General features: G+C 32.8%; 1 protein-coding gene across 1 annotated transcript; it reads left to right on the top strand.

Moving 5' to 3' along the window:
* The first annotated feature begins 6,581 nt into the window (after nt 1-6,581).
* Nucleotides 6,582-19,725, top strand: LOC132736502 (uncharacterized). Its single transcript, XM_060723638.1, has 8 exons — nt 6,582-6,690; nt 9,300-9,335; nt 9,698-9,892; nt 10,458-10,654; nt 10,916-10,971; nt 15,398-15,607; nt 16,106-16,234; nt 16,877-19,725. Exons 3-8 carry the CDS (start codon nt 9,698-9,700, stop codon nt 17,251-17,253), a joined length of 1,164 nt encoding a protein of 387 aa, XP_060579621.1. The 5' UTR covers nt 6,582-6,690; nt 9,300-9,335; the 3' UTR covers nt 17,254-19,725.
* The last annotated feature ends 576 nt before the right edge of the window (nt 19,726-20,301 follow it).

Genomic DNA, 20,301 nt, shown 5'->3' with positions numbered 1-20,301 from the left:
TTGAGGTCAAATAAACATTGGATTGTATGTATAGGTTAGAGTGCATATTGGGTGTTCTTCGTAAATAAGAAAGCTAAAAAGGAGCGGAGCTTGCGAAGCGACTGTAGCTTTCTTATTTACGAAGAACACCCAATATGCACTCTAACCGGCGTAGTGCTCCGCCCATTTTTTTCCGCCCAACACACTGCGTGACGTCATACGATAGCCTAGAAATGTGTATAACCATATTTGGAAGAGGTAGCGGTACACATTTACGGGTCACGTGTTTTGCATAGCTTATTCCCGCATTCTGTCAAGGTAAATCAGACAATATCACGGTGCATATCCATGTCGGTACCCTCTTTGCAAAATATTCTCAAACGGTACCCTTTGAACATACACAGGTCATTCTCTGCTAAAAACAAACCAGCGATGGATAACAATGCAGTAAAAATTCATTGTAATAAGGAAAGGAGGTATGACACGTAGAAAAGATGTATACCACGGAACACTAGAATGTTTTATTTATGTGCTGATTTGTCATGTGCCCGATTTTCATGTACTGCAACTTCACAATAAGCTACAAAAAGTCGACATGTCTTGCCTCGCCCGTCACCTCGACATATTTTTCGGGCTGAAATGAACCTGTAGCTTGATTATATATGCATCATACATATTTATTATGTTCATATACATATCATCTTCGGACAAATGGCAGTATATTGTCAAAAATAAATGTAAAATTAATAAAAACACCCTACTTTCGGTTTTGCAGCGGCACGGGCTGTAATATTTACATAAAAAGTAAGAAATATTACATACATACTTTGTTGGAATAAGTGAACTTTTTATTTGGAAATTATAAAATGATACTGGTTCCGTAAGTAATAAAACATTTTTACTGTTATTTTGCCTGTTTTCATTTCAATGAACCTCTTTTTTTAATTCTATGCCGTAGTGACGATATACATGTGCGTGTACGGAAAAAACATGATGCATAAATATTGATTAGTAGGAGTAAACTTCAAGATCTCTGCACATGCGTATATTTCACTTTAGCGCTCTTCGAAACTAAGCTCCGCCCACTTGCGTTTTATAATATATTTGAAAAATCCTCGTCGGTGATTGGCTTAAAAAAATTGGCGAGCACTAAATCAGTGTTGCAATTAGTCTTATAGCCAATTTACTACAATTAAAACGCTGGAAAGCATTGGTGGCACTATACATATAATCTCACAACCTGCACCTTTCTTACATTCTGAGACCCAAACAAATTCAGCGCCTTCTGTGCTTTGATTAATAGACTGCGATAGTAAATCTAAACCATTATTGGCGACGCCGGTGAGCGGCGTCGTCTAATATGGAACGCTTTTTATTTTTGCCTATGGAAGGAGCTGTTATTATTAGCAGTTAATTTCATGTTGTGTTAATTAGTTTTATTTTGATTCGTAAAAATCAAGTAAACAAATGTGTTATTATATTTGTATTTAATAACTTTTTATAAAAAGCATGTGCATTGTGATATTATTTTCACGAAATTTCAGGTTAAGTTTAACAGCTTGTCCCTTAGTTTTAATGACAATACTAAAACCCGGATTTCGAATATCGTTGTGGTCTAGATTGAGGCCGTATCAGTTCATTCATTCATTTATACATTTTCAAAATTTTCCTACAAGAAGAAAGTTCACCTGCAATTGAGTATAAGGATAGGTAATGGAACTGTTGTAAACGATTATCCTATTGATTTTATCCTTATTACATTTATCTGTTGCGCAGAATGGTTGTTTTTACAAAGTGTACCAGTATCCGGATGTTGAAAGCTATCCGATTTTCTGCAATTACTGCTGACACATGGCCATCTATTTTTTTATGAATACATTACCATTAATTTGCATGGCTTGATAAAACTGAACCTGCAGCATTTCATAATTTTGCTGTTTAGGGTGTTCTTTTGGGTTTCAGGTTTTCTTTATTTTAAGGGGAAGTAACTCATGTTTACTAAATTATTTGTTCTTTTCTGTCTATCTTAGGTATTACTTATAATACTATTTTTGTTGTATATAATTCACCAGTTGTAAGGTCATCAAAAGCATGTTAATGTTAGGATTTCATATTTATTTAATATAAACTGGGAATTATTAATGTTATGTGCATACATGTATATCTTAGACAGTAGTATATTGATATGTTGAGACTTATATTTTCTGCATTTAAAGAGATACAGTTATGTCATTATTATTAAAGGGATGAGACTTTCATTTAAAGTTATAAATGATAAAACATGTATTGATTGAAAATGTCCTTAAACTTGGATCAAGCAATGTAATTAATAAAGTCTCAAAAAATCATATTCTGAATAGTTATTCTATTTTTTTTTCTAACATGTGCATAGTTTGAAAAAAACAGCTTCGGTCTTATCTATTTGTAATGAAGAGACACCGGTCTCAACCTCCAGGTCTTCTGAGTCAACCCAACAACAGACTGCAGAGCTCCAGATAATTTTTTTGGCCAAGGGGTTTTTACCCCTCAAAATTTAGAGTGAGGGGTAAAATGCAAATTCTGAAAAACTTAAGGGGTAAAATCTGTCAAAAAAGCATTTTGCATTTTTATAAACAAATTAAACTTATTGTTGTGTTTGTTTGTTTGTTTATTTTCTTTTTTTTAAGAAAAACCTTTACAAATTAAATACTGATTTAATGTGAAACAGTACAAAACATGCCATGTAAAGTCAGACTTCCAGAGTATACTGGAACTCAAGTTTAGGATACACAGCAAAATTATCAGAATTAAAATTAAAATAATCATTTTCAAAATTTGGAAGTCAAAGACTTCAAAATCTCTGATATTGAAAGTCACATTATAAAGGTAATGAAGGAAAGTATTGATTTTCGGAAGTCACACCAAATGAAGGAGTAAATGACTCCCAAACTTCCACTAGTGGATGCCCTCAAGTTATTTTATTTTCTAGGAGTCAATATTTTTCTTTCTTTATTTTTGTTGGCATGAACTTTATCATGTACTCCAGTTTGAACAATTATAGTTGAAATTAGAATTAAAGAAACATAAACAAGATTATTTTTATCTTTCCTTAAAAAAAGTATTGGTCTCACTCTGAGAGAAAATTGTCTGTAACTGTAGACTGGGTACGAAAATATTGAGTACAAAACTGCAGGTAAAAATGTTATTTTGTTCTAGCAACAAAAGTTAAAGAAATTAAAATATATTTTTGTTTATATTGAGGCATAAGTATGTCAATAGATGCCTAAACAAACTTAATACTGTGTTAACTCCTACGATGATTATCTGATAATTTCACAGGTTGATAGATCTACGGGAGTTACCTCCCTTCTGTATTTCCTGCTACTTTCGTTTTTAACATGCGTTGTTGACAACAGAATTTTTAGTTTTTTTTAATGCAATAAAATGGAAATATATTGTATTTTTATGCTCAAAACATTTTCTTTCTACATATCAAATGTTCACTTCTCTTCTTTTACGCATAAATTTTGATATACGAGCGTACTTTCATTTTGTTGTGCGTAACTGTGACGCACGAATTTTGAAAGTGATGCGTATTTTAGATTTTCTATGCGTATTTTACGCTTATACGCACGCTATCTGGAGCTCTGAGACTGTACATAGAGTAGATTGTTACTTGCCCTTGAATAAATTTGTGCACTAAATTTATAGTGGGTGATTTGTGCCACATGAAAACCAACATAGTATAAAAAGTAACTGGGCGCCAGATGAAAACATGAAAATACAATCTACCACAAAGTGGTTTGTTTGTTGCATTTTCATGTTTTTGCCCGGTGCCCTTGATGCAAAATACAAATCAGCCTTCGTAAAATTTCTTATGTTGGTCACAGGTTTGAGTTCTGGTCAAGCTCAAAGTTTTTCTCATCCTGTGACTGCATATAAGCATGAGTTCAATTTCCTATGCTCTGTAACATAAGAAATTCACGAACACAAATCGATATAGTGGGGAAATATGTTGTGGTTTAGAACTGTTTCATTATTAAAGAGAAAATGTGTAGCAGGCTGGATAGCTCAGTTGGTCTTCTGAAAGTCATGGGTTCGAGTCATGGTCAGGCAGTTTCAGTCAGGGTTTAGAAGTGGTTTTTCAACTGACACATGTTTGATTCATTTAACAGATTGCATTATTTGAAATGGACAAAGGCAGTATTGCATGATACTTTTAGATCTACAAAGGGCATTTGATACAGTTGAACACACTATACTGCACATCTGGGATGAAGAAGTTGTTTTTCTTCTTCTTCATGAAACTTCAAGCATCTGCCATATATAATGACATTCTTACATGGTTTAAGTCTTATCTCTGATAGTAGCTGGTTGATGTGGCTGGTACTCATTCTACTACTGCTCTGGGAGTACCTATGCTGTCCCCCTGATGTTCATTTTAGGTCCTCTTTTATGTCTAATATATGTCAATTACATGTCTTCAACCCTAAGCAATAAGCTTTTATTATAATGCACAGGCACGAGTATCAGACCTTGGAAGAAAAAATATGGCCAGATTGATAAAAAAACCTGTGTTCATCTTAAAAGTGTCAACAACCAAAATAAAATGTAAATAATGACCCCCTTTAAAAATATACTTCAAGTTGATAGTATATTTTTAAAGGGGATCATTATTTACATTTTTTGTTTTGGTTTTTATAAACACAGTTTTTTTATCAATCTGGTCATATTTTTTCTTCCCAGGTCCGATACTCGTGCCAGTGATTATATGCTGATGACTCAGGAATCCTTGTGTCTCATAAATAAATCTGAAGAAATTCTTTCTTATAGCATAAGTCTTATAAGATTGCTTAATTGACTATAAATTGTCTTTGCATCTTGGCAAGACAGAGTCTATTCTTCTTTGGTTTAAGTTTCAACTTAAACTGGCCCTAGCCTCCAGGTCACATGTAATGGTACTGCTATAAAGTACACATCTTTTGTTAAGTATTTAGGTGCAAATCTGGATCAAATTCTTTTGGCGTCGCCCTTTGATGCTTTGCATCAATGATTTTCTTGTACGTATTTGAGATTATCAATATTAACCGAACACGATAAACACAAATCATTGGACATGCTGCGCTTTAAATGTGTTGTAAAATTTTGTTGATAATATGACGCAAACCGTAGTAAGCAAACAACGTTGAAATAATTTGTGGATTTTCCCTTGTTGGAGAATTCTCAACTGCAAGTTTATAAAGAATTTCAACATGAAAAAATTGTGCAGCAGTATGTAAAAGGCCTAGTCCGATACTTATTTTGTCGGCTGAAACAAACATTTCATGTGAATGTTTACCATTTGCAACAGGGTCACAATAGATGCGGTCAAGTCTGTCAATAAATTTGCTTGTTGCCAGGTGGTCGCTTAAGGCCTCAACAGACGGTAGGATTTTGAAGTACAACACCAATTAAAACTAAGACGTACAGACAAATCTTAATGTGTGAAGGCTACTATTTCTTGATTTCGGAAACCTTATGTCGAGATGTAAAGGGGATAGGACATGTTCTATTTTGAAAATCTTGTCTTACCGATTTTTACAGACCTCCCACAATGACAAGTAACAGATAAGCAAATTATGTCCTGATAATGGATGTAATGAATGAAATTCCAGAACAATTAGGGCTAAAAGGTAAACATAGTAGTAAGATGGGGTAAAAATGATGTTGAAAAACTCTCCAGGAGACCCAAAGTTGTGTGGTGTTCGAATCTCAAATTATTCCGAAAATGATTATGTCACGATATTGAGTTGTTCTCTAATTACATGAATTTGGGGAGGGGAGGTAGTTTGTAGGCGGCCACATAGCTTAGTCAGTAGAGCCGCAGTACGGTATTCCGAGGGTCCCAGGTTTGAGTCTCGGTCAGGCTTCACATTAAAAAAAAAAATATATATATTTTTTTTTAATGGAGGTGTTTCAATCATTACTCATGGCGAAAAAAGTATTAAGTGAGTAAAGTATGTAAAGGATCAATGTAAAGGGATCCTTTTCAGGGGAAACCTCAGAAGATTCTTACAGTAAAGAATTACCGTCTGAATGCAAGTGTTGTATAGCTTTGAAAATTGTACATCTTATCTCTAATTAGTGCTGTACAACTAAATCCTACCGTCTGTTGAGGCCTTTAGAAAGAAAATTTAAAGCGGTCAGACAGTAGTATTAGGTCTGGTCAGTCGATGTGTAGCCTAGACGTGCTTTATACTGGTGGCACAGGCTATTCGGTTCCAGCCGAATAAATTTCAAGACATATCATTTATATTTCTAAATTAAAAATAATACTTTTATCTTTTGTCAAGTAGAAATTGTTCATTTGTAACTGAAACGGGATTTCTCAATCAGGTTCACTTGAGTACAAATAAAACATAATAATATATCGTCTGCAACACGTACCGATTGTAAATTTCCATAGCTTTATATTAGATATAATTAAGTTCTATTTGTATGCGTGCAGTGCCCTATAAATTAACATTCTAGAACGTTTAGTTGTTTATAAATATATCTACATATATAGTAACATACGTAAAATTGGAATAGTTTCTTATGGTTGCCAATAGTACAAAAAAAGAGTGCGTGATCGACGTTATATTTATTGAACCGCCTTACATTCGCAAATTCATTGACGCGTAGTGATATGTTGTGATTCATTCGTTAGGTGAATTTTGCAATAATCAGTCGTGAATTATAGGATTTTAAAAGGTAAGTGTAAATTAGTTTATACCTTGTATTTCAAAATAATGACTACTTTCATTGTTTTATATTATACGGCAACTATTTGCAAAATTTAACTATCTTGAACCATAAACTTACCAAATTAGAAACAAATTAGAATCTTGATCTGCATGTATTTTGAAAAATAATTCAATTTCTTGTAAAAGATAGATAGATGACGGAATGCAACTAGTAATCAATAAGTATGAGAAGTATGTACTTACTTAAGTGACGGTGTTCAATTCGGTCGTTCGCAGTTTTAATTTATGCGAGACGTTCATTACATGTCATGTGACTTCATTCGTTCTAAAGTATTATATAATCCTACTGATTTGCTGATTATTTTAATGGCTCATAACTTTTTTGAACACTTTGAGGCCAATATTGTATCATATATAAGGTTTATAAGTCATTTACAATGATATAATTTCAATGGTTACATTTACTGCGACAAAAACTGGGATATCCGTGAAACTAGGTCAAATTTGTTTACAAACATTGGATGATGCAACGCAAAAAAGTCTCTTTGTCTTATATTAACTGGTTATATTGAGGAAAAAAGATATCTGGTATGACATTTCGTTCTGTGATAACTATAAAATGTCTTCAAAAACATTTTGATTTCAGTATATATATAATATTTGAAGAGTAAATTTCCATGGCATCGATCCACAAAGGAGTAAAGTTGGCGAGACTCCAACAAATCACGAGACTTTAAAATTATACATTGTATGCTGGATTCCCATATATTCTTAAAATAGGAACAAATAAAAATAGATTATTACGTATCATAACAAACAACCGCCTCTTTGTGACAAAAGTATGCATGTATACAGTCTCACCTGAATATAAGAGCAACTCATATTTACAGCCACCATTTTTTTTTGTTCAATTATAATGATACATTTAATTAAATGTTTTGATATTGTTGTTGGAATGTAGGCTGAGGTCACGTGTTACGTTGTTCTGTTACGTTGTTGCTTTGTTATGCTATACTATACTATGCTATATGCTATGCTATATATATGTTGTGTTATGAACTATATTTGATTTGTTATGAATTTATGCTATGGTATATGTTATATTATATTATGTTACGTACGTTATGTTACGTTAGTTACGTTACGTTAATTAGTATGTTTTGTTATGTTACGTTACGTTTTATAGATCATATTAAATGAGTGTAAGCTAACTTAATGAAATTATATTATGTGTCGTGCCGTGCTGTGTTGGTGTGTTTTACAATTTGATGCCATGCTACGCATATACAATACTGTGCTATGGTACAAGTTGTGTTATGTTGCTATACTATGTATGTTTATACGGAAGAGCATTAGTGCCAGGTGTATGTTTTTTATTAACTCGAAATTTCAAGTTACTAACTCGAAATTTTGACTTTCTAACTCGAAATTTCGACTTACATTGCACGACTTTCATTGGTTGCCGGTGAAAACAAGGATTGAATTCAAGATACTTTCTTTCGTGTGAAGCTGTTGCACATTGACAGAGCACCTTTAACATTTATTTAACAGAACAATTTTATAGGGTCAAATTGTCCACACATACTGAACATATCCTTCGCTTTTTTGTGAAGGGGGGGGGGGGGGGTGTAAAATCACACTTTCCACATTTCTGTGTTAACCGGGTGTTTCTTTTTCTTAAGCACACATACAACCACCATGTGGAGAAACAACAAGTCCAAAACCCACCCTATTGTAAACTGTGCAATATCATGTGTTAAATAAGTTTTAAATGGCGTGTATACGCCAGTTAGTCTGTCACGTTTCTTTATACTAATAATGTTTTTGTAACGTTATTCATTATTTACTAATACTTTGATATTGTGTTGATAAAAGTTGATAAAAGTGATACTTGTTGTTATATATATGTTGGGAATAATATAAAAGCATCCGATTTTACAAGAAATATAGTCAGTCCAACAATTTTGACAAAGGCCTCAGCACGCCCTATTTTGGCCACGCTGCGATACTTTCCTCAGATGTCCCACACGTGTAGTATAGGATCGGTTTTTTACAGGGATGAGAAGAATATGATTAGTGAAAAGATATGTTCGAACAGATGGGATACAATACAACGTCTGAAGAACGCCTTAACGTACAAATTAAAGGAAGCCTTGTTTTTTTAGGTCGGGTGTGTACATGCCATTACTAAGTTTAAGTTAAATTTCAATAGTTTTTGTCCAGGCACCCGTTTCTCCATCTCCATCGTTCAAAGGCACTGCCTACTATATCTTATACCATCTAACTAATAACTTTGGCCATTCTCGTAATGTTAATAAGTCGAAATTTCGAGTTACTAAGTCGAAATTTCGAGATAAGTAACTCGAAATTTCGAGTCAGTAAGTCGAAATTTCGAGTTAGTAATTCGAAATTTCGAGATAAGTAACTCGAATTTTCGAGTTAGTAAGTCGAAATTTCGAGTTAGTAAGTCGAAATTTCGAGTAAGTAAGTAATAAAAAAACATACACCTGGCACTAATGCTCTTCCGTATGTTTATGTTAAATCGCCATGTGTTTATATATTTTAGTTAAATGCATAAAACTGAATCTTAAAAAAAAATGTTTCCGTTTTTTCCAGAATTTTCTCATACACATGTTTGCTGTGGACAAGTAGGTAAGACACTTCACTATCAAATAGGGAAACAAATAGGTTTATGATTAACTTACTGCTTCATAAAATGCGATGCTTAATTATCAAACAGTTTAAGTATCAACAAAATATCACTTAACTGGGGAGGAATTGATATGTTTTCCAATGTAACTGATGTACAATTGTACAATTTATCGAACAAATTAGAATGTAAACTAGCAAGATGCAATTGATAACAATTGACTCATATTTGAAAACAAATGTATTTTCTGTATATTAATTTTTTATCATTTAAAATTTGTTTGTCAAAAATTATAAAAAATGGCTTATACATGTATTATAAGTTAATAACAAAATATAAACAATGCTTCATTTGTTATACACAGATGGGAATACCTGTACAACAGATTTTTATTGGAGTAGTAACCCTTGCTTACTTTGTGAATGTCATCGTACTTGCGAATGGAGAGGACCAATTGATATGTACGGGGTACACATTCTACAAAGTGAAGAAAAATGGGCAAGCATTCTGTAAGGAATGTCCGTCGTGTATTGGTGGAGGAATAGGATGGGATACAACTGTAAATATAAAAAATATTGTGACCATTTTATATCTGATTGTCTTAATATGTTGTAGAATCAGACCTGGAAATCTAGTTCATTTATATTTGGTTTCTATCTTGCTACGTTCTTAACTACCGTCTGTTAAAGAATCTGATCATTTATTTGAAAAATGTTGTTGTTATTTGTAACGTTAATTATGTTGCTGTTTATTTATTGAACAGTTTGAATAGTAAATATTTTTGTCTTATAATAGCGTTAAATATGAATAATGATTTTGTTGTCTTATAAAAGCATAAAATATAAATAATAAGTAGTGATTTTGTCTTATAATATCTTAAAAAAAAGAATGATGAGGTTTTTTTGTCTTATAAAAGCATAAAATAAGAATAATAGGTATTTCTTTTTTGCCTTATAATAGCTTAAAATATGTTTTGAAAGACTTTAAAGATGTGTTTATCTATTAAATATACATACAGCTGGTAATAACATACATGCCATGTAAAGCAAGTTTCAAGTTATTCGAAAGTATAGTATAAAACATGTAGTCTGCTTCTATTTACAAAACAGCAACAACTTTTTCAGGAAACAAGGATTAAAGATGAGCATGGTTTCAGGTCGTGTTACAAGTGTGAGAAATGTAAACCTGAAACATTCCGTGTACTGGGATCATATGATTCGAAATGCGAGCAGTGTGGCCTTGATTGTGTCGCTAAGAACAGGTATGGTTCCGTTAGATGTGGAGGAGGGAATCCCGGACATTGTGGAGAGTGTATTAGTGGGTAATAATATACGTACTAATATATTGGATATCTTTATTATTTTTGAAGCAATTTGCACGCGATTTTCGTGCTTGTGTAGGTATTTACCTGAATAGAATTATTGAACTAAAACCGTCCGATTTAAGTATGGAAACACATAAGTAACATTACTTTTTGAAGCACCCTCGTAAGTCATTATTGCTGTCAATCAAATTATTAAGTGACAATTTTAAAAGTATTATTGTTACCTTATTATTTATGTATTGCACGCCGATGTTACAGGTACTACGCCACTTCGAAGGAATCTAACAGTAGATGTACCCTGAAGCCAACAGAAGGTATGTACAAATAAATTAAGATTGGAACATGCGAACATCCATTGTTCACAACTATATAAATAGATACACGTACCTTTGTTATGCTCTGTAACACCGCACTTTGGGGTCAAACGCACTTTGGGGTCCGACCCCAAAGTGCGTTAAAATTCGCACCGCACTTTGGGGTCCAACGCACTTTGGGGTCAAAATTGAGAAATTGACCCCAAAGTGCGTTAATATGCTACATATCAACGCACTTTGGGTTTAAGAGGTTTAAAGGTGTCATCTGAGTTCTGCTTAAATACTGAGTACTGACTTATTTTCTATCTGCGACATTTAAATATTTGAGGTGGAGTTCAAGATGGCGATCAATACTTTATGATGCTTAAGTGATAAAAGTTTCATTAATTTTACCACTTGAAATATCTAAAAAAATGTGTTCATATAACAAAATTACGGTGGCATAAAAATGACATTTGCATTTTTTTTGTTTTTAGTTTTGTATACATATTTTTTTTAGTTTTGCATTCATATTTTTGTTCGTACATATTTTTTTTTTGTTTTTCATACATATTTTAGCCTTCAAATCCCATAACAGTCCATAGTTGAGTATAAAACTAGCGCAGTGGTTTGGTCACATTTCGGCCCATTTTTTGGAATCGGCCCAGTCGTTTTCGGCCGGGCAAGTCTGGTTTCGGCCGACCCTTTTCGGCCCATGTTTTATATTATATGTATTTTATATAATTATTGTTTTTTTATTATTATATACTTTTATATTAGTGTCTATTTGGAAAGGTATGTTGATTGGTGACCAGTTATTATTCCATGCACCACTCAACCCCACCCCCTGAGAATTGGGAATTATGAAACTTAGGTCAATTATTTAGCACATCCAGATAATGTGCAGAACTTATATGCCAGGTGTGCCGGCTCAAGGTCGGGGTCACACCTACAGGTCAAAGGATAAAGACTTGGGTTTCATGTCTGCTCCTTATCTCCGAAACCCCATGAAAGATTTTAAGGCGCCTTGTGACAAATGTTAACCACATCGAGACCATATGCAGAACTTTTCTATGGGTTACCGCGGACTATATATTTATATATATATATATATATACTAAAAAGTGTTGTTATTTTTTTATACCTCCAAAAATGAAAATGTTGGTATTTGCAAATGGCATTTGCAAATGGGGTACTGCAATTTACAGATGGCGAACTGTTTGAAAATGGTGTTTTACAAATGGTGTAATTATCCAAACCTCTACTTTGCAAATGGAGTCATGTAAAAATATGTACGAAAAAAAACAAAAATAAAATATTTACAAAAATAACTAAAATAAAATATGTATGCAAACTAAACAAAGAAGTATGTATTCAAAACTAAAAAAAATATGTACGACAAACAAACAAAAATATGTACGAAAAACAAACAAAAAAAGTATGAAAAAAAAATGTCACTTATGCCACCGTTCAAAATACTCTAGTACAGAAATTGTGTATTCCTAGAATTAAAAGATGCTGCGAAAAATAACCCGTTCTGTCGGTCATTTACGTGATAACTTTTGGGAATAAAATAAAATGCAGTTAATAATTTTTTCCAAAGAACTATTAATGTACTCTATTGCAATGTTTTGGTGAAACATCAAGTTTTTCGATCGGACTATAAATAGTGATTTTTACAAATACATTATTAAGCTAATCAACAAACTTAAGGGTATTTGTAAGCCCCGTAACGACTGTTCGAATCTTACATACTTCTTTAGAAAGAGCAAACATGAATTTTATAATGTTAAAATAATGGTATCTGAGAAATGTAAGATGCTTGTTACCTGAATACAGTAGCGATAAATGTGAAATTATTTGTCATAAAAGAAGTTAAAACACTGTAGTATTTGACTTCCATATAAAATACTAATTCACTATAACTGTATAATCATCATTACCAAAAAGCAACAGATGAAAAAGATGGTTCAGGTAATTGGCCAATGTGTATTTTTTGGATAATATAGAAGAACATCAAAATAAAAAAGCTTTTAAGAAAAACAAATAAAAGCATAATGGGCCTTTAAAACGTTATTTTTAACCCCTGGGGGGATCGATACCCCACAATCCCCTCTATACCCCCAGTGAGAATTATTCTGAAGCTCCGCTCTTACACGCCTGGCAAACTGTCGCTCCACTTCAAAATTGTGGTGTACGGTAAAACGAGCGAACGGCATTTCCGAGATAGAGCGGAAGGCCGTTTTTAACGCCTAATTGTAAGTATTGTTTATGTTTTTGTCTTGTTATTTATTTAAGTTGTATTTTTTCGAAAAACGGAAAATGTAGTTCCGTGTAGGATTGATTTAGGTTTCCAATGATCTAAGCTGTTACAAAAAGAAAATTATATTAAGCCCTGGAGAACTTTTCTCCCTGACGAAGCGAACGATGATTTGTAGAATATTGAACTTCCCAACCATAGAAACGCATACCTTTCGGATTTCTTGAAAAAGTGTATTAGTAAATTATCAACCCGTAATAAGAACTTGTCCTTCGTGCAAAATAAATTACTCCTGAAGGATTTCTTAAATTTGTAAATCGATATTTTTCGAAAGTAGTGGAGCGAAAGGGCGAGAGATGGAGCAAAAGGTTCGATGTTGAGCGCAAGGCGATATTAATTTGACGTATTAGGAGGAGCGTAGTCAATGATTTTATAAATAAAAGCTATAGAAGTTAAAATAGACATGATCAAGTGTTAAGACCGAGATATATATATATCTTTTAAAGAGAACTAATAAAGTGTGATATCCTTTCAACGACTATAGCGTAATAACTGTAATCGCGAAGGTGTCACCTATGGCTTCTGTGTAGATTCCTTTATTTATGTTCGCAATTTGGATGAGGCCCGACCATTGAATCATACACATTAATGCATGGCATAATACAGGATGCCACTTATTCGAGGTCAATCATGATTTTTGACACGGTTATTTACATTTAAAAACGTGTGTCCGTGCAAATGCGACAAAGTCGAATATTTTTAGTTCTACCGCGAACAAATGTTTCCGAGCATGTACGTGTCACTCGATTGTTTACGCCAAAATGTTATGTTTTTCGATAAGTTAGATATTCAAGGTGCAGAACAGAAACAAAATTATGCAATGCATGGAACACATTAAATTAAATGGATCACTACTACCAAGTTCAGTTCACAATGACTTTCTGTAATTAATAGCTAAATTAACGTACCTGTTCTGAGCAAAACACAAATAAGTCACGTTTTCATGAATTTGTAAGGTGGGAAATCGCTATGAAAATGGTTGACAAGGTGTCAGTCGTTATAAGGATATAACACGTGTTCCAGTTATGTTTCAAGATACTTCCTTCCTTATTTAGCATTGTTGTTTAGTTTATTATTTTCCTCTCAAAGTGAGGCAGAACTCAGTCGGTGTACGGACTAAAATTATCAATAATATAATAGGCCTAGTTATAGTAGAAATTTCTATTTACACTTTCAGACGAAAATAATTACGGGTCGATAATTTACTAATACACTTTTTCAAGAAATCCGAAAGGTATGGCATTTCTTTGGTTGGGAAGTTCAATATTCTACAAATCATCGTTCGCTTCGTCAAGTTTCTCATATGTCACATTAAGCTTAATAAATGGCTCGTCCAACATATTATCAGGCACATTTTTTACTGAAATGTCTAACTAAGATTTCCCAGAATTTATACCTTTGTCTATGCTAAGACTATCATATTTCTATAAAATGTGTAAATAAAAAAACGGGAATATAATGCATTTAGCTAAAAACAATGGAGTTAATGAAAGGTGTACATTCTTTTAAAATAAATAGCAAAAAATTTGAGAAAAAATATTTTAAGCTTAATAATTGATACAAATTCTTTATTTGGTGATTTATTTGGTGAAAGTTCTTCACTAAAGTCTTACTAATCAAGACCATTTAAATCCCTATTGATTCTACTATAATTCAGGGTACATGTTTGGGTCTATTTTATACCTTGATTTTTTGTTTACCATTAGCTTTGACTATAATATATTATTTAAAACATAATGAACATTAATTTTCTATGACCCCAAAGTGCGGTCGTTTGCCTGATGTTAAAAAATGCATATGTACCTGTTTAACGCACTTTGGGGTCGAAATTGGACCCAAAGTGCGTAACGCACTCTGGGGTCGGACCCCAAAGTACGTAACGCACTTTGGGGTCGAACCCCAAAGTGCGTTTGACCCCAAAGTGCGGTGTTACAATGCTCAACCAAGAGCATCGCGGGATGTCAGCGGAGGAAAAGTGAGGAAAATATCTTTGAACAACTTTTAAAGAAACCAATGTAACGATTATTTTAGTGATAGATGTAGGGTCATCATTGCGATTTTGTCTTTAAAATTTACGTCAAAACACCAGGGTTTTCTCAAAATGCCCCATTTCCCTATTTATTTTAGGTAATGAAGATGTGAAAACAGTAACGGAGAAAACAACAACTTTGGAACACAGGTTGGAAGAGAACAGACGTCAGCCTAATCCTTTAGCAGACGTTCCAATATGGATTCCTAGTGGCATTCTGTTTATTGCATTCCTAGCAGTAATAGCTTGTGCGATTATCTCTGCACGTTGGCAGAAGAGAAATAAAACATCGGCACAGAGTAATATAGGTATGTTAAAGAGTAATTTACATTTTCAAATTCACGAAGATGTATTTGTCTTCGTTCCTTCCGTTCATTTGAATGTTTTTGGTTTTGATTTTGTTTGTTTTGTTGCTTTTATGTGTTGTGTGTTTTGCTATTGTTATTGGACTTTACTGTTTATTTTTTTAATGTTGTTTTAGTTTTGTTTGTTCAATTTTTCTGTTTGTTGTTTTATTTCTTTGTTGTTTTGTGGGGGGGATGTTGTTGTTTGTTTGTTTTGTTGGTTTTTTAGAGGGTTTGGGTTTTTTGTTGTTGTTTCTTTGTTGTTGTTGTTGTTGGTGGTGGTAGTAGGTTGTTGTTGTTGTTGTTGTTGTTTTATTTGTATTTTTAGAAATTCTTATAATCTATGTATGGCAAAATTGCAATTTACACAATGTTTCACCTACTATTATGTTATATTTGACTAGCTGTATTTATGAATCGACGCTTTCATTTTGGATGTTATTTTTTTTCATGTTCCAAAAGCATATGACTCTAAAAGGGCTCTGATAAGCAATGGAAGTAGTTTAGATGGAGAAAACTTGGAAACAGATGGTGATAACGATGTCAAGGTGAGGGGAGAACGTCCGGAAGCAGTAACCATCAATGAGATAGGTAGGTACTAGCCATTCAGTGGAAATTAAGGCCTTGAATAAAATGTGATGAACTGATAAAAGCTCCACAGTTTGTGTCCCTTAGCACCAGACTATGCACAAAATTGACAACCTTAAAATCAACCATCACGGATGATGAAAAAATATTTAACAGATCCGGATGAATTGTCAAACCTCGCTCTAAATTTAAAGCATGTATATTGACACACACACTTCTAAACCGCCCTTGTTTCATTCATATATATTCCTTAAAATGCGTACTTGTTTGTTCTTGTATAACGAGACGATAAAATATTAATGGAACAGCATTAAATATTAATGGAACAGCGTGACAAGTCATTAGTTTTAATTGCTTTTATGAAACCCCTATTAATTAAACATATCGTTACAGTATATAAGTGCTGTAGAGGATGAATACTAGTAATATATTTTTGGTAACTTAGTATACATGCACTTCTAAACGTATAGAGTTACACTAAATAGTTAGCTGAACTTGAAATATACATGTTCATATAGAAATAATGATATGGTATAAATAACTAACAAATAAAAGCATTATCTTCAAACAAAATACGGTAGTACCATTATTTATTGCGATATTGTATGGGTTTTTTTATAATAATTCTAACTTCTTTCCTAACAGAGGCTATGGGCTTTAGTTCGTCTTCTAAACGGCTGGAATCCCCGAACTTTGACAGAATTCTACACAAAGACGATAAAACGTTAGATGTCGTTGCCAACAACATACATGGTGAGAGGAGACATGAAATGTTTGAAACCTACCTAAAACTACCTAAACCCAAGACCTCGCCTGAGGAAGAGAAGTTTCATAAGAATTTATGTTCCTTTCCTGCTTACATTCTGGAAGTACTGAAAATATGGCTTCAATATGCGGACAAAGAGGCTACCCTGAAAAATCTTTGTAAAGCTTTAGAAATGGCAAGTTTTAATGATGTTGTAGGCAAGGTCCTAGATTTGCCAGAAAACCAGCCAGGTCTGGGTAATGTAGATGAATGTTAAAGATATATAAGATTTTACACGAGTTGTCATTTGATATTGGCTAATATGAAACAAATCTGATAAAGTATTATATAAATGGTGCGTTTGTGGAGCTATATCGCATTGTTCGGACAACTTTAACTCTTACCATGGTAGATATCTTAAATGGACTTGTCTGTCTTTCAAAATTTACATAATTATTCGTCAAATTTAGTGGAAATTTCAAAATATTAACTGACTACATTTCTATTAGTACATACCATGATCAGACGTATCGAGTGTCCCGGTAGGTTATGGTCTGCACGGGTAACATGAGTAGAATCTGTTGCCACCAGGATCCGGTTGTTCAAACATTGGTTTGTGTTAATTTTAACCAACGTTTTGAACAACCCGGTCCAGCAGGCTAAGGGTTAAGTTAATGTAAGTCCATAACGTCAACGAATGTAAGATTTTTATCACATTATATGCCAGAACATTCCGAAAACAACAACATCTTAATGACAGTTTCACGACATATAATTATATATTTAACGTTTGTGATATAAGGAAAATGGTGCTGTTAGATTGAAACACAAGGCGTCATATAATTAATTTATCGTTCTGGTAGTTGATACAAAATAGTATATTTACAGTTCTAACAATAAGATAAATGATTGTAGGTTTTTTCTTGCTATTGATTTAAAAAAAAAAGTACATGTATTTGTTAACAATTTTTAAAAGAAATAAAAAAATTCTTATCGTTATTAGACTGAATAGGGCTAGAATTTTTTTTTTAAAATATGGCTACAAAAATATTTTGATGTTATCTTTTGCTTCAAATATATAGAACTAAAATTGTTGTTTTTATTATGGTTCGTTGTTATAACATTATCAATCTCAAAAAGAAATCATGATCTTTGGTCACTTTTTGCTCAGGCTATAACACTTAAGAATTCCATTAAATGTTATTTGATCCAGTTTGTAAATATATTATATTACTATAATTTATCGGTGTAAATTATATTTAGTCAGGAAATTATTCATGTGTTAATATTTTACATAGTTTATATATGTATTAGAATCTGATGTGTGCACTATCATTGATGGATTTTAGTTGATTAATATTTAATATTTACTATTTACTTATTAAGGATACATAGCCCGGGTCTCCACGATACCGGTGTACATATTTTATACATTTTATGTATTTTATACATAACAGAGTTCTGTTACTCTGAAATTCTCGCTCACTACGAATGTAAACAATGGACGACCATTTTTGTATGACGTAGTTAAACAGACTTCATGCTACCGGTGCACTGGTAAAAATGTTATTTATATGGAAAGCCATTGCAGTTTTATTATTTAAGCATTCTTGTATTCATATCTGAAAGAAAAAACAATACAAAAAACTTTAAACAACATAAAAACGTGTGCTTCAATGATTAAAAAAATTGTGTGTTTTGCAGAGGGACTAATTTATGCAATGGAGGAATCGGATAGTAAAATAAAAATAAGGTAGGATATGTGAAATATTTTCTTCAGAAACTCGTCAAAATGTTTGAAAACTTTTAAATAGCCAATATTACTAGAGCATGTCAATATAAACAGTCGGTAGGTGGCGTTGACAATAGTATCGCAAGATATGTTGATACACCGGTATCATGGGGTTCGAATATAGTATTCATGATTAAGTTTAGTACAATTTGATTGTTTAATAGTTAGTTCTGTAAGTACACATTGTTCAGTTGTTTATAGCTTTACTCACTGCATCTAGTCGAAAATCTTTACGTTACTTTATTTCATCTTTTCTTTGCTCAATACAACTCAACCCACATTTACAGCAGAAAAAGTCCCTTTGGAATTTTGAATCTCATCTCGGTGTTTTTTTGTCTTTTGTTATATTCATAAAGTAGGATGTCCCTCTTAGTACCGCTGTACTTTTTTCAGCTAATTGAACAATTAAAATTAATACTCTTACTGTCATTTGCTCAGATTGACATATTTCTAAGATCGGCTTCGTATGCAAATGTGTCTATGATCAGATAAGTACCACGTTGTCATCGGCAACACGGTATATCAGCGGAAATTACTAAATTTACAATAACAAATTTACACAATAGTTATTATGTTACTATTTGATATTTTACCGGGAAAAAATTGATAATGAATGCCGATAAGAACTGTTTAAAATAGATGTATTTCAACAATAAGTAAAAGTACATGTAAAAATTTTACATAGTTAATTACTCGGAGTTTTCTGTACTGATACTTTAGCTTGTTCTAATTTTTGTAAAAGTTTATTTTTATATTTTTTTCTTCCTTTTTATGCAAAATGTCCCTGATCAACGTTTTGAAATTCTCTGTTACGAAATATATACTAGTATATGTTAACAAGATATACATGTATATACTCGACGTTAAATGCTCTTTTTGTTCCTAGTTTATATTTTTGTTTACTTTTTTTGTACAGAGATTGAATTATATCATTTGAAATAATAAAAAGTTTGAAATGATAAATTGTTGTTAATTTATTATGTAAGTAATATAAACTTACAAGAACTTTGAGCCTTTACTGTGATGATTAACATCTGAATATCATTGTTGGTTGTGTATGTATGTATGTATGTATGTGTGCGTTTGTTTGTTCGAACGTGTGTGCGTACATGTATGTATGTATGTATCCTTAATAAGGGACCAACTATGCATGCACAAAATGTCGCCTTTGCATGGAGTACAAACCCCTTCTTATGTTGGAAGCATAGAGTGGTGATATTTATCCTCCGTGCAATTTCAACAAAGTTTTAGCCAAAGAGCATAATTTTTAGCCGAAAGTATGCCACTGTATTAAGCGGTCAATATACAATAACCAGTAACAATTATGAAGAAGTTTATTTTGATAATGGCTGTTGGTTCCAACCAAATAGTCTGCCTTACAAGCCGTCTGTACATACTAGGGGCTCACACACCCTAGTAACCTTTCTTGTTATTCCTGTCCACTCTCCTCGGATTCAGACAAGATATCGGCAGCTAGTGCGCAGAATAAAATGTATTTTCTTGCATTTTTTGTGTCCAAGCTGTCCCTCGCAA

Source organism: Ruditapes philippinarum, unplaced genomic scaffold, assembly GCF_026571515.1.
Source record: "Ruditapes philippinarum isolate M1 unplaced genomic scaffold, ASM2657151v2 ctg4540_1_1_1_1, whole genome shotgun sequence".
Taxonomy (NCBI): domain Eukaryota; kingdom Metazoa; phylum Mollusca; class Bivalvia; order Venerida; family Veneridae; genus Ruditapes; species Ruditapes philippinarum.
The sequence above is the reverse complement of the archived record's forward strand: the minus strand, read 5'-3'. Positions and strand labels throughout refer to the sequence as shown.

Coding starts and splice junctions, on each gene's coding strand:
- LOC132736502 (XM_060723638.1), top strand. CDS start 9,698: ATGGGAATACCTGTACAACAGATTTTTATTGGAGTAGTAACCCTTGCT. Junction 10,972..15,397: donor TACCCTGAAGCCAACAGAAG/GTATGTACAAAT, acceptor TATTTATTTTAG/GTAATGAAGATGTGAAAACA. Junction 16,235..16,876: donor AGTAACCATCAATGAGATAG/GTAGGTACTAGC, acceptor CTTTCCTAACAG/AGGCTATGGGCTTTAGTTCG.